At 41.7% G+C, this 15,745-nt stretch overlaps 1 protein-coding gene across 7 annotated transcripts in view; it reads left to right on the plus strand.

Annotated features, from left to right (window-relative positions):
- The window catches only part of BCL11B (BCL11 transcription factor B), a 164,591-nt gene extending 149,686 nt beyond the window's left edge, over positions 1-14,905 (plus strand). For 6 of the 7 annotated variants that reach the window (XM_053375374.1, XM_053375366.1, XM_053375413.1 and 3 more), the window contains one exon: positions 3,844-8,607. In XM_053375374.1, the coding sequence (XP_053231349.1) occupies positions 3,844-5,855 (2,012 nt within the window). In that variant the 3' untranslated portion in view covers positions 5,856-8,607. Of the gene's footprint in view, positions 1-3,843; positions 8,608-11,298 lie in introns of those variants that run through there. The other variant, XM_053375393.1, reaches the window with a different exon arrangement.
- The last annotated feature ends 840 nt before the right edge of the window (positions 14,906-15,745 follow it).

The raw sequence follows: 15,745 nt of genomic DNA on the forward strand, positions 1-15,745 counted from the left end.
GGAACTCTGTTATTAGGCAAACCAGTTTCTGGGAACACTGAGAGAAAACAGATAAATAGAGAATTCACTCTGCAACTTTAAAGAAGGAAGACCCAGTCAGCTGTGGGAAATCAGTCAATTAATTAGTGTTTATAAAATGGAGGTAAAGGGTGCCAAACAGTCTTTAATGTGAAGCTATATGACCTTGTAAGATTCTGCTCTTTGGTTGCTATTAGATCACACTTTTTATTATTATTTTTTAAAGGGTTTTATTAGAGTCCATTCAAGGGTGAGTTGAGGTAAAACATATTGTTAAAAAAAAGCTTTTGACAGAATATGCTATATATTTTAGCCTGCCTCAGTGATTTCTGTCACATTCTATACTACGTATAGTGTTGTTTAAGAAACATTAAAGGTCTAGACTTCTTTTTGTCACATTCATTCTTGAGAAAGAAAGAAAAAAATTAACTATTGGAAGTACTAATGGGAGCACTGACTGTTGAATAATCTTCAGAGCTGACATAAAACAACTTCTTCTGCCTGCCAAATGCCTCAGTTGCTAAGTTGATAGTAAAGGACATTTCTCTGTAGGATCATGGTCTATAAAATTGTTAGGGATTTCTGCTAGAATGCTTCTGGTTGTATGTCTTTTTCTTATGGAGCAACATTTAGTGTTTGGAAGCAGCAGCAACCAAAGCCATACAGCAAATTGCCCTACAGCAAGATTTTGGGTTAGGGTTGGGTGAGAATGTCATATTTCCCCCATGAATCTTAAATCCCATCACTTAGAGCGGGGAAGCAAGTTTTTCCTAAAGTGTGACTAATGGCTCATTGACACTGGACTTGCTCTAAAGTCTGTATTGCTCCAGCTTATAACATACTTTATTAACTCTTAGGGACTAGTGTTCCCCAAGATCTGTGCATCCTATGGGGTTTGCCTAGCTTCTCTGTTGATTGACTGATGAATGTCTCTTTCCCAATACTTAGCCTTTGTCCCGACTAATTGTTTATGTACAATGTGCAGATACCATTAATGTTGATGATTTCAATGGGACTCCAGGAAATCGTCCCCACGTGCCGATATCTACATAATACTTGTTGCCTTCCAGCTCTTTGCAGAGAATACACAAGGCATTCAAACAGCTCTAAGAGCCCTGTCTCTGCCAGTCGGAACTACTATAATTATGGAGTAGGAATCCAGATTTGTGATCTCTGTGTTGGCTTGGGGCATGTCTGTACGGCATTTTCTAAGAGCCAGTGTGGTGTAGTGGTTAAGAGTGGTAGTCTCGTAATCTGGGGAACCGGGTTCGCGTCTCCGCTCCTCCACATGCAGCTGCTGGGTGACCTTGGGCCAGTCACACTTCTCTGAAGTCTCTCAGCCCCACTCACCTCACAGAGTGTTTGTTGTGGGGGAGGAGGGGAAAGGAGAATGTTAGCCGCATTGAGACTCCTTAAAGGGAGTGAAAGGCGGGATATCAAGTCCAAACTCTTCTTTCTCCCTTAAACAGCATGAGATGTTGATTCAGGCACGCAAATGCCCTCATTCCCATTCATTCATGCTCTCTTAACATACCCAGGGCAAGCACCAGTGTGCTTGGCCACCTGCCCAGTGTCCATTGGGGTTGGTGATGCGCACATCTGTGGGAGGTTTTTTGCGCATGCTCTAACAGGACACATGCCAAGAAAAAGGGAGCCATGTCCCATTATGGTGGCGGCTGCTTCTTCTTCTTCTTCTTCTTCTTCTTCTTCTTCTTCTTCTTCTTCTTCTTCTTCTTCTTCTTCTTCTTCTGCTATTGTCAAGGCCAAACAGGAACGAATGGATACTGGGTGGTGGAGATTGTTATTTCGGATTGCCACAACAAGAAGAAGCCACTGCTTCTGCCACTGCCAGTGTCAAAAGTGGGCTGCAAGTCATAAGCACTGTTGAAAAAGAGCCAGAAATAGGAGTGGCAGGTGACAAGTAACAAGCCCTTGTGGTGCCTTTGAAATGTCCTGCACAAAGTCTTCTGCTCCTTTTTGTTTCCATGCTGCTAGCAACCAACAGAGCATGGTAGCAGGAACCTTGACTTGTGATAAGAGAACAGCAGTTGTTTCAAAATAAAGGAAATTTGGATAGGACATCCTTACCCCACTCTCCATATTGGGCAATTCCTAGAGAATGGTACCATATTTAGAGGCATGCGTTTTGCAGAATCCTTTACCTGTTTCACACTGAGCCAGTCCAGACCATCTCAAAGCAGTAGAGTTAATTGTTCTGGGCTGTAATAAGGGTCAGACTTTTGTTTTTTTAAAATAACAATTTCGTCCATATCCTTGCTGTGAGAATATATTCATTTTCCGGCAGAGCACCCAGAAATCAGCTGCCATAGTTTTCCTGTGTAAAACAGATAGCTGCTGTGAAAAAGCTGAATGTGACATTTTTAAAAATCTGGAATGTATCTATATCTAGGAATTTGCCAGGTTTTGTGGAAGTGTTCCTATTTAAGGTGATGATGAAACGTTTTGCTTTGTGTATCCAGGGATGGATTTTTTATTTATTTTTTGATAGTGAAATAATTGAGTGCTGAGCTGTAACTTGCCCACACCTGCCTCTCTTTTTTTCCTTTTTTTTACAATTCTGAAGAAGGAATGTGTTTTTAAACGTTCATTCACTAGCTGAGAAGACAAAGCAACAGTAGATTAGGAAGACAAACAAGAGAGTCAAAAGTTCAAACTTTTTTTTGTATTAAATGACACAGTTTGAGTACTTCTGTATATAACCCAGTTCAAATATGGCTCCGGTGTCTGTTAACAACTACATCCAACTGTTATTATGGGTTTTCATAATTAGACAATTATTTATCTTCTGGTGTGTTCAGGGCTTTCGATAAACACAGAAGCAGGATGGTTTCCTCGCAGGGTGCATTTTTTTAAAAGCTTAGATGGGATTCTAACACCACTGTTGTCGGTGAAAATAAGGCTGGATTAGAATATGGGAGATAGGCATTTGAAACCTACTTAGGGGTGTTCCTGGTAAAATCCTAGGCACATAAGGAACTGCCTTATATCAGCATGGCTCATTAGCCCCACCTAGGTCACTAAATCTATTGGCAGTGGTTCACCAATGTTTTAGCAGGAGCCCTCAACCACCTGGAGATGCCAAGGATTGAATTTAGGGGTTTGGACATGCAGAACATTTTCTAGAAAAATAGCACTGAAGAAGCATATTCGCTTAAACGGAAGGGCACACATATTTAACCGATGAGCTTATGTTTGAGGGTAAACTTGCTTGTTTTGAGGCTATTTTGGTTCTGGTGCGCTAACAGGGAATGAAATAGAAAATGCTAACACGTCTAACTAGGAATGGGTAGCTTCCGTTTATTAAGCTGTTAATTGTTCCTCATTCTTCAATATCACAAAAGGCACCTCCACTTAATTTTTGCATCCTCTCCCCCTTGAAATTTCACCTCTCCTCTAAGGAGCTGTAGGATTTGTGATTTTCCTCCCACCCTTTAATCCTCCCAACAAACCTGTGAGGTAGGTTATGCCCAAAGTCACCCAGTCCGCTTCACGGTTGAGCAGAGATCTGAACAAATAATTTTTGAGCGAAGTAGGGACTCTTCTCCTGCAAGTGGAACAGACATGTCTTACCCCAGCAGCAAGCCATAACTTTTTTGTTTGCTATACCGTAAACAGATTATGGATACGACGTAAACATGCATTTTCCTTTTTGTATTAGAAAACAGAAATAGAAACAGAAATGACACATTATAACTGGAAATATTTTTTGCTTAGAAGTTGTCTGTGTTATAATACTGATCTCTCTCTCTCTCTCTCTCTCTCTCTCTCTCTCTTTCTCTTTGTCTCTTTCTTTCCCTTCTATAGGTAAAGATGAGCCTTCAAGCTATATTTGCACAACATGCAAGCACCCTTTTAACAGCGCTTGGTTCTTGCTTCAGCATGCCCAGAACACACATGGATTCCGCATCTACCTGGAAACAAGCCCTTCAAACAGCTCCCTTACTCCACGCATCACCATCCCTCCTCCTCTGGGACCCGAGACTGTTGCACAGTCCCCGCTGATGAATTTCCTTGGTGACAACAACCCTTTTAGTCTCTTGCGAATGACAGGTCCCATCCTGCGCGATCACCCTGGCTTTGGCGAAGGCCGGCTCCCCAACACGCCTCCCCTCTTCAGCCCGCCGCCTCGCCATCACCTGGATCCGCATCGCCTTAGTGCCGAAGAAATGGGGTTAGTTGCCCAGCATCCCAGTGCCTTTGACAGAGTCATGCGTTTAAACCCCATGGCAATTGAGTCGCCAGCGATGGATTTCTCCAGAAGGCTTCGAGAACTGGCAGGGAACAACTCCACCCCTCCGCCAGTTTCTCCCAACCGCAACAACCCTATGCATCGCTTGTTGAATCCTTTCCAGCCAAGCCCTAAATCTCCTTTTTTGAGCACCCCGCCATTGCCGCCGATGCCCCCAAGCAGCACTACGCCTCCCCAGCCTCAGGCTAAGAGCAAGTCCTGTGAATTTTGCGGGAAAACGTTCAAGTTCCAGAGCAATCTCATCGTCCACCGGCGCAGCCACACAGGAGAGAAGCCCTACAAATGCCAGCTCTGCGACCATGCCTGTTCTCAAGCTAGCAAGCTAAAACGCCATATGAAAACGCATATGCACAAAGCTGGGTCCATGACAGGGAGGTCGGATGACGGATTGTCCGCCACAAGCTCCCCTGAGCCCGGCACAAGTGAGCTCACTGGGGAGGGACTAAAGTCTAGTGAGGCAGACTTCAGGAACGAGAGCGATCCTTCTCTAGGCCACGACAATGAAGAAGAGGAAGAAGAGGAGGAGGAGGAAGAAGAGCTGGAAAACGAAAGTAGGCCCGAGTCCAGCTTCAGCATGGACTCGGAGCTGAGCCGTAACCGAGAGAACGGTTCCAAATCGCTGCCTGATGAAAAATCCCTCGTCCTAGGGAAAGTGATAGAGAATGTTAGCCTTGGTACCATCCAGCAATACAGCGACATGTTGGCTGAGAAGCAGAAAAGGAGCGGCTTCATGAAGAGGTCCTCTGACCAGCGAGACCTCTGCCCCCGAGACCTTTGCCAGAGAGACACCGGCGACGAAGACTCGGTAGCTGGAGAACTTGACCGTACTGAGGAGGGGACAGTCAACGGGAGGAACTTTGGTCCCGGAGAGCCTTTCCCCGGCCTGTTCCCTCGCAAGCCCACCCCCATCACAAGCCCCAGTTTAAACAACTCCTCGAAAAGGATAAAGATAGAGAAAGATTTGGACTTGCCACCAGCAACAATAATACCTTCTGAAAATGTTTACTCGCAGTGGCTGGTGGGGTACGCAGCGTCGAGGCACTTCATGAAAGATCCATTTCTTGGGTTCACAGACTCCCGACAATCCCCCTTCGCCACCTCTTCTGAGCATTCCTCCGAGAACGGAAGCCTGCGTTTCTCCACCCCTCCAGGGGATATGCTGGACGGCGGTCTCTCAGGGCGCAGCGGGACGGCGAGCGGAGGCAGCACGCCCCACATCAGCGGACCTGGCCCCGGCCGACCCAGTTCCAAGGAAGGACGGCGGAGCGACACGTGCGAGTACTGTGGCAAGGTCTTTAAGAACTGCAGTAACTTAACGGTGCATCGGCGGAGCCACACGGGAGAGCGGCCTTACAAATGTGAGCTCTGCAACTATGCATGCGCCCAGAGCAGTAAGCTGACGCGTCATATGAAAACACATGGCCAGATAGGGAAGGAGGTCTACCGCTGCGACATTTGTCAGATGCCCTTCAGTGTTTACAGCACCCTGGAGAAACACATGAAAAAGTGGCATGGCGAACACTTGCTGACAAATGATGTCAAAATTGAGCAGGCAGAAAGAAGCTAAGGCCCCCGCTGGGTTTAAAAAAAAATAAAATCAGGGGTCTAGGTAACATTTAAATTGTACAGTTTTAACTATTGCCAACTGAGAAAAGCTGACCTAACTTGCCTCCATATACATAATTTAGCATAACTATGGCAGGTGCCAGAATTTGGCACTTAAATATAACCTGTGTCTACAAAGTTCTATTAAACCTGAGGATTGGTTAAGGCAGTAAAAATTGTGAAGCCTTTTAACTGTGCAATAATTTCTGTATTTATTGGGTTATTTTGTATTTTTTAAATTTTTTTTGGCATGTGCAGGTATTTTTTTTAATACTTTCCCCTCCTGTTTTAGATTTCCTTTAAAATTTTGTTGAGTATCCCATTCTAATTTTCCCCACTAGTAACCTGAGATTATTTGCATTACAGGGGGAGATACATATCAATTTAAATTATAATTTTATAGGGCCGCTGCTTTGTTGAATCTTATGCTAAGCATGTGTAATTTCTTGTGAAGAAGCCAGCATTTTAAATAATAATTTTCTTCTCTCTCTTATTATTATTTTTTAGCCCCCCTCCACTTTTCTTTGAGAAAGAAAGAAAAAGGAAATCATTTGAAAATTAGGAAATATAAAATAGTACCGCGGATAACAATCTTAAAAATTGTAGCACTTTCTTTTGGATTTGGATCTAATATGTAGCACTGGTGATGCCACTAAAAATAGAGGCCTTTACATTTTTTTTGTAAAAAAAATAAAATCCCAGACTTCCACAGTAGAAGTTATGAAAGCTAAAAAGAAATAGGCAAATTTGTTCCCACCCCCCTTAAAGGCAGCTATATTTATAAGAGCAATAGCAAGAGTTGTGCATTATTAGTATGGAATTCGTTCCGTTTACTAATGACTTACTTTCACCTTTCTGCCATCGTCTTTAACTTCATTACATAAAGGGAATGCAAGAGCCCTGACAGCTAGCAGCATGTGCAAATTTTAGAAAGCATGGAGAAAGAAAAGGAACCTTGCTTGTCGCCCCCCTCCCCGCCCCATGTCACTTGCTATTCTGGCCTTAAACTTTACGCACACAATAATTGAAGTTATCACTTGACGACCTGAATACATGATAATGGCTGCAACGGACCATTCTGTAGCAAATACACCAGTGCCCCCTTTTGGGGAACCGAGTTTGCAGTCCTAACCCCATATTAGCTGGGAGTAAGCCCCACTGAACTCAGCAGGACCTACTTCTGTGTAGACACAGTTAGGATTGCACTTACTGCAAACGTGGTTTTGTACCGAACCTCAGTTTGTGTAGTAAGTGCACATGTGTGGGCATGTGTGTGAACGCAGGGACATGAGCGCGCACACACTATGGCTAAAGTAATTGTTTTGATTAGGACTGGTGAATCAAATTACGGTACCCGATGAATCACATGAAACCTGCATGCTTCTTCATATGGCTAAAACAGTTGCTCTGAAGAAGAAAGCCCATAATTTTTTTTGGGTGGTACATAGATGCATCACAGTAGGTGCCCACTAGAAGTGGCATTCCCTCCTCTGTATGCTTTGCATGCAAAAGGTTCCAGGTTCAATCCCTGGTGTCTCCAGAGAGGGCTGGTCTGAAGCCTTGGAGAGCTGTTGTCAATCATTATAGACCATGCTGAGCTCAAGGGACGACATCTTCTAAGAAGGGCAGCCTTTCCCCCCTTTTCCTATTTAGAAGTGCTCTCCACTGCTTTTTTCCTGGTCACAACCATAGGAACACTTACCTGGGAGTAAGCCTCATTGAAGGCAGTGACTTATTCCTGAATTAGACCTGCACTGCGCATATATTAAAGAGGGTGATTTAATCTAACCAATTCATTGATTAAAGGTTGACATATTGTCATATGATCAGTTTTCTCAGGGTGTATTATCTATCACATCAGGCAATTACCCGTCACATTAGGCAATTATACAACAATGGGAGATGTTAATCCTTGTTGACACACATTAAGCAGGGCACATAAACTTGCATAAGAACTTTTGCTGTGTGAACTTGAAAGAGCCCCAGTTTACTCCCAACAGCCTTTGGTAAGGAAGAGTAACAACATTTTAACCCTTGCGTCCTTCCTTGTCTCCCTCTGTTGGATGCCGACTGCTTAGCTAGCGAACAAAATAATAAACTTTTATCAAGCTGACCCCTACGGAGAGTTCCGGCCATATTTTGTCTGTTGTAGCAAAACAACTCAGATTCTTGTGCCACCATAAATGTAAGATATATGTTTGGCTTCAAGGTGCTACAAGACTCAAGTTTCTACATCAACAGGATATATAGAAACCCAGTTTAAAATAATGATGTCGGGTCCAAATTCCCACCACAAGGCAGGACCAGCCACACATAAGCCCATCCCAAGCAACCCATAAAATCCACACCCCAGTGCCCCATTAAGCAGTAAGTAAATGGAAGTGATTCTTGAAGAGCAGATAGCTCTAGATGACTCAGCTAAGTGACCCTAGGCTTGTTGGTCATTGGAACCTGATGGGAACTCCTTCCCTACTCCAGATACCAGGTATTTTAGCCCCCAGGGCTACGATGTTCCTGAAAAAAGATCCCAGCACCATGGCAACACCCAACTCCCAATATTTATTTGAGCAACTCGTGGGTTTACATTACATTTACCTTACTCATGTCCCATGTTTTTATTTTATTACTTATTGAATTGATATACCACCCTACACCCCCAGGTCTCAGGGTGGTTCACAGAATAAAATCAGAATATAAAACCACAAAGTACATAATCAAAATAAAAACGACAACAACCCAATAACGCCACCCCCTTGATTGTAATATGAAGCTAGAAATAGGAGGGCCGAACTTGCTGCCCCAATCACCATGTCCCCTGCTGGCTGAATCCCTTCTCTGCCATCTATAAACTGGGGAAATATCTTTAGAAGTGAGCATATTCTACAAACCCAGTTTCACCTGATCATCTTGAGTTCTAAAACATGGGACAGTCGTGGCATGTGGTGCAGGATTTCCTGTACAGACATACCCACCTGCCCCCCAGCACATGGACATAGAGAGGCAGAGACCCAATGGGGATGTGAGATGGCCCCATTCTGTTCCCTCCCCACGGTCACAGCCATGTGGATGATAACTTCCGAATAGGGCTAATCTTTTACATGCGTTTGTCTTTAAAATGGCAGCTGATTTAAAAATGAGTACCTATTCCCTAATTTTGACACGTCTGATATCCAAGAAATATTCAATATTCGAGTTCTATAATGCTCCCATGGTTGCCGTACTGTTTCTAAAGGCAAGCCCAGTGCAGACCACCAGCTACTTCCGGTGGTCCAGCACTGGTGTTTGCCTCAGGTCTAAAGATGGCAATTCTCGTGCACCAGACCTCCCGCAATCCATGGGCTCCTGGGTCAAGTTCGCTTGGTGAATCACCACTTGTACACTCTGTTTCACATTCAGTATACCACACAGAGACAAATACACAAGGTTGCTCACCACAATTATGGAAATGCTTCTAAGGAATATCTGCACTTAAGACTGGGATCTGAATAAAACACACACATACACACTCCTGCATATTTGCGCACCCCATGACACCAATTTGTGCAATATTGTACAAATATGATTTGCTTACTTCACAGTGGTTTCCTTCCTGGCTTTTGCCTAAGACTTCTGTATAAACTGTGCTCTCTAGCAAAAAGCAACAGTTATAGTTACAGCTGTTATTCAAGAGCCGAGTGCTAGCCTAGACTGCGAGGCATTCTGCCAGGGAAATGAAAATATTGTCTCGTATAATGCACAATTATGTTATTGTAAAGTAAATAGGCCAAATGCTCCCTTTTAGAATAGTGCCATTAAAGTAACGTGTAAGTATTGACGAGGCGTCTCTATAGTCAAGGTTTTGAGGGTTGCAACCTTTAAAAGGGTACTGAAATAAAAAGGTGCGTAAATTAAAAACTCTCTGTATTTGGAAGTGCACGATTTGAGTTCCATAAAGCAGGTTTGTTTTGTTTCTGGTTTTGTTTTGTTTTTTTAAAAAAACCTTCATTATTCATTGAATTATAAAAACTAAATTAAAAGCCGTGACGTCCAATTTTTCTTTGGATAGATTTTTGGGTGATTTAGCACTGGGGAAGGATCCATAATTGTAAACCAATTTGCCCACATTCTTAAACTCCAGTCACACACTGTACTTTGTTTAGGGTTACTGGATGTGCTTTGTTTATGCTAAATCTCATATTCCAGTATGTAATATCTCACATAGAACAGAAAATAAGGACCTTCACTTGACGCTCTTGGCTCAGCCTTTTCATTCTGAACTTTCTTAAGGCAAATGATTAGATTAATCCCTTGATGGGGACAATGAGGTCAGGCGGAAGGCACCTACAGACCTATAGCTTGGTGTATTTGTTTGGTTGAAAGAGTAGGAACCCATTTAGGCAAAAATATTAAATACCCTGCTCTGTTCTTCTCTTCTGTTTTTTAAAAAAACATTTTCAAGTGTGGCTATATCCCGGGAAGATAGACAGCTACCAGAAGAGACCCGCCTCCTTTCTGCCCTTTACCTCCTCACAAGTCAGATTTTGTATGTTGCCTTGACCGCAGAATCTAAGTTGCATTTTTCTTTACTTGGTGTTGTGTTGTTTGACAGGGCTGTGGAATAATGGGACACTTTGTGGGCTTTTGGCTTCCGTATGCATCTCTCTCATGTGAGCATTCCACCACATGTGTCCATATGCCTCATAAACTTCCTTTTTCTTTTAATATCCCAGATCAGAATAGGTGCCCTCATCCAAATTGCCCATCTTTCTTTTGTGCATTGGGTAGACCCATATATATATATATCTCCCCATCCTACTTGACCTAGGGAGGTTTTCTAGGGTATAATTTGGATTCCCCCGATTTAGTCTGTCAAGACAGTGGACAATGTAAAAGTTACGCATTTTGATTCTGTTGACCCGCACTTTAAAGCTTTTTGTTCGCATTCAAAACCAGCGGCTTCTGAACAAGAAATTACAACAGCTTTGTCTTTGCTTGGCCCAGAGGTGGGTGAAACTATTAAGGGGGACATCTGAGATTAAGTGTCAGTGTTGCTAAGCGTGGCATTCACAATACTGGCACTATAAAGAAAATAATAATAACTTATTGGACAGTTTTTTCTACTGCCATTCAATTTGATGTGAGTGCCTTGAAAACTGATCTTCCTATTTGAGTCTCTTGAGACAAATGCAAACATTTTTGTGAAATGAAAAAGACTTTTAAAAAAAATGGTAGAACAAGAAAAGTACGTTCTTTTAGGGTTAAAACAAAACAAAACAAAAGAGCCACATTTACTTTAAAAAAAAAATCCTGGTTGAAGATAGTGGACATGAAAATGCCATAAGACCCAATCAAATGAAGATGTATATCCAGCACAACTTCGGACATCAATTTGCTGAATTGTTCTCAGCCTCTCTCTTTTTTTTCAGGACAACGCTGCTTAGGAAATGGAATGGAAATGATTTACTGCTGAATTAAAACTCAAATGACACAAATTGCAAGTTGTTATCATTGAATGAAAAAAAATTCAGGAACAACGGCTAATTTTTTTAAAAGTTAAATTTAGTGCACTCTGTCTTAAAATACGTTTACAGTATTGAATACATACAAGGGTAAAAAAAAATTGTGTGTATGTGTGTTTGAGCAATCTCTCTTCTTCTTTTTTTCAAAGTTTGCTTAATAGGTTATTAAAAATGCCATAATGGCCATGTGTATATTGTTTTCTTTTGGTGACGGGGTTTTAGTATATATTATATATATTAAAATTTCTTGATTACTGTAAAAGTGGACCAGTATTTGTAATAATGGAGAATGCCTGGGCATTTTACAAAACAGAAAGAAAAAAAAAACTTTTCTCTTTTTTCCTTGAAAATGTTGCAGTAAAATTTAAATGGTGGGTCTATAAATTTGTTCTTGTCACTGTAACTGTAAAGTCTGAGTTTTAGTAATTTTTTTTTCTGCCTTGGGTGTTGAATTTTTATTTCAAGAAAAAATGTATAGAAACTTGTATTTGGGGATTAAAAGGTGACTGCTACACCATGTAGAAAAAGTATGTAGAAAAAAGTGCTTAATATTGTTATTGCTTTGCAGATTAAAAAAAAATCACATTTCTGACCTGTACCTATTTTTATCTCTCTCTCCCCCCCCTCCCCTGCCCCTATATCCCCCTCTTCTGGAATGGATATTGATATTGGTTAATTCATATAATGTAGGCACTTGCTGTATTTTTACTGGAACTTGTAATTTTTTAACTGTACGCTTGTCCTTTTAAAGGGATTTAATGTACTTTTTTGTTAGTGAATTTGGAAATAAAAATAAAAACAAACAAACAGGCTGCCATAATATATTTTTTTAATTTGGCAGGATAAAATAGTGCAAAAAAAAAAAGAAATAATAATTGTATGTCAAGACCTTATTGTACAGAAGAAGGAAAAAAAATAAAAATAAAAGGGTTGTTTAACAACCTGTTGAGTAAAAGAAACAAAACAATTATTATTTTTAATTATGTGGTTTTTGGGGGTTCCTTTTTTTCTCTTCGGAAGGGGCGGGGTGTCAGGTTTTGTTTCGTTTATGAGTTGTTCTGTTCGCAATTTTAGTTGTGTGTATGTATATGTATTTTTTTTTCTGTCAGAAATGGCCTACAAAAAAAGAACAGAACAGAAAGAACAGAAAAGAAAGGAAGAAGCACTGTTCATACAGGGCAGTTAATGACTTTGAAACTGCCTGGACCCCTTGTATCAAGGCCTTTCCAGGTAGAGTTGAACTAGGATGGCTGGCTGTTGCCTGTTATTGTTAAATGAAACTCAGTTTTTGTGAAGATGTTTGACGTAACATTCCACAGATGCCCCCCGCTTTTTTTTTTAGAGTCGGGGAAGCGGCTTTTGCCTGGCACACGTAGACTTTCCGGCCCCAGTCCATAAAACGGCACGGTGTGTGTGCTTAAGATATCCGGTGCTACTGGTTTTGACATCACTGGCACCTACCGTGGGATGAAGGGCCATGTATGCAGTCAGGGTACCCACCATCACTGGATAGGCACTGTTAATCCTCACTGCACCAACTATCTGCCAGGGCAGTGTGCATCTGGACTTTGGCCCAATTGATCCTGCAAGGGTGTGGGGCCTGATCCCAGGGCCCTTGCCGGATCAGGGCACCCATCCATTACCACCTCTTCATAGCTTTCATCTGAAGCGGTTTGAAAAGAGGTAGGGGGAAGGAAGGGAGACCAAACACTCTGTTGGTGCAACTGTGAATTGGGTCGGAGTGAAAAATTTGGCCTGGGCACATCCCACTTCTATCCCACCTTCCCTCTCCACACCCCAATCCCTGTCAGAACAGGACCATGTACAGGTTTTGCCAGTCTGCTCTTTTGTCTGCTTTCGTTGCTGTTGACTCCTAATTGTACATTCCATAAATTTCTTAAATATCTGAAGGACTGGGATGAAATTCTGTGCCTTTAGGTTGACAAACACTCCTCCCTAGGATTGCTTTGTTAAGTCCCAATAATTAGGATTATGCCATGAGTTGAGCATTATTTTTTTAATCTTTCTTTTGTTTCTGCTGTTTCAGTTTAAAAAAAAAAAAATTGGGGGGAGGGACGGGGCAAGGCACCGTGCTAGGGACTATTTTAAGGTAAGGGAGAGCAAACGCGAGGAGCCATTAGCAGTGTGTGAAGAAATGGCAGTGGGGGGGGAAGGGGGGAACACATGTGATTATGAAGTCACGGAGCCATCACAATGCCAAGGGTGCGTTGGGTTGTAGAACTGGCCTAGCCATTCCTCCTTCCAGATCTTCAGAATTAGGGATAAGGTTATGCTAAGACCTTGTTGTGGAGCAACCTTATATATGAACACCAGAGAACCTGGAAAAGCCATCTTCTTACAGAAATATTTCATAGTAGCCTACAACACGCACACCCCTTCCCCTACCCTAGAGTACATCCTGGAGTATTCTTCAGAGATATTTTTGGTGAAAACCAGGCATAGGGTATTTTATATATATATATATATCCCTAGGTGCCTTGCTTTCTCCAAAACTAAATCCACAGAGAAGTGAATTCAGATTTCATTTTGCCACTGTGAGCACGACACTTTTCCTCCTGGATGAACTCAGATTTAAATCACCAGCAGCTGTCCTATTATGTGTCTTGAATCGATGAGAAACCAACATACAAGCACAAACATTGTGTTTCGTGAAACCACGGTGACCCCACCTCCTCCTCCTCCTCCCTGCTTTTAAGAATCCCTGCTTCACAAGGCCGTAAGCACAATATGGCCGACCTGACACAGGTATCTCTGCTGTTGTGATTATTTTTTACACTGCTAATATCAGCAACGTTAACAGTGTTAAGTCACAATTATCTCATGCAGCACACCCCTGCTCCGCTTAAAATCGATGCACAAAGAGCATTTCTGGAGCAACAGCCCTCCTTTCTTTTTTTTTTAGAATGTGGACATTCAAAATAGAGTCGTGCCCTTCAGCATTTCATCCTAGTCCTGATTAAATACAGTCCAAGGGTGTTTTTGTTTTGTTTTTCACAGGCAAACTCATTTTATGGTGCTCTTTGTATTTTAGAACTGCAAAGCAAAGTAACGTTGATTTCAGTTGTTTGCATTTGTACCGGCAAGGCAAACTATTTTTATTACCTTTTTCTATTACTTATTGTATGAGCTTTCATTGTTTACTTGGAGGTTTTGTCTTTTACTACAAGTTTGGAACTATTTATTATTGCTTGGTATTTGTGCTCCATTAAAAAAAAAAAAAAGAAAGGAAAGAAAGAAAGAAAGATAGGAGCACTTTTTTTATTATGGGTAAAATGTTGAGATGGCAGGAGGTCATTTCAATATCACTTAGTGAAATATTTATTGTTCCTTTTATTCTCTGTACAAGACTCCTGACCTCTCCCCCATCCCACCCCACTTGTCACATTGTTGAGTTCAGCATGTGTCTACCATTTCATTTGTACGCTCGTTCAAAACAACGTTTGTTCCAGTTTCAAGTTATAAAAAAAAATAATAAATTGGACATTTGACTTGATCTCCAAATATTGTCTTTACTGCTTATTTGAAAGTGGAGCTAAGGTGGATGGCAAGTTTAGTTGTTGTTTTTTTAAAAAAGGCACAGATTTGGGGGTGGAGAAACTTTGTCCTAAGGTGGCTAGACACATTATATTGTTCCAACAAGAATGCAGAAAGCCCTTGTGTAAAATAAGCACATGACTCAAGGCTTTTCCATAGTTCAAAGAGCTAGCCTAGTTTTCGATGCAACACATTGAGCCCTGTTGTGGTGGACATTTTGTTCAGTCTCATTGCTTCCTAGCACATCTTGTTATCTGACCTTCAGTTACATCTGGTACAGTTATTAGCATGTACTTCTGGTACAGGGGAGCCTTCTGGCACAGAGGAGCCTTTACCACTGGGTAAGTGGAGGGGGACAAAGTCAATTCAGTCTGCTTTTAAGGGCAAGCTTACCAAAATTAAGTCTGGAACAAAGGGAAACAGAGAAACTGAAATTGAAATATTCGGCCATACCTACTACTAAACAACCGAAGCAGTAGCAAAGCACTCAGCATCGTGGAGGGAGTTCAGTAAGTTTTTAGAATAGTAAGCCCGCAATTTATGTGCATTTAACTTGTGCACATTCAGCTTTCCGTGCATGGCATTATTATTATTATTTTTAAAAATACAGTTTAATTTCACAATACAATAAAAAAACCAACCTAATCTAAACAAGAAATTAAAAAAGGAGATAGAAGCAGTGCTTTCCCCCCCTTAAAATTTTTTAGGGGTACTCTCATTTTCCTACTCATATTGAAATACTGCCCCTCAATGTGGCCAAACTTAGATTCGCAAAATGTTTAGGGGTATGCGTCCCCCC

The sequence above is a fragment of the Podarcis raffonei genome, chromosome 1 (genome assembly GCF_027172205.1).
Source record: "Podarcis raffonei isolate rPodRaf1 chromosome 1, rPodRaf1.pri, whole genome shotgun sequence".
Classification (NCBI taxonomy): domain Eukaryota; kingdom Metazoa; phylum Chordata; class Lepidosauria; order Squamata; family Lacertidae; genus Podarcis; species Podarcis raffonei.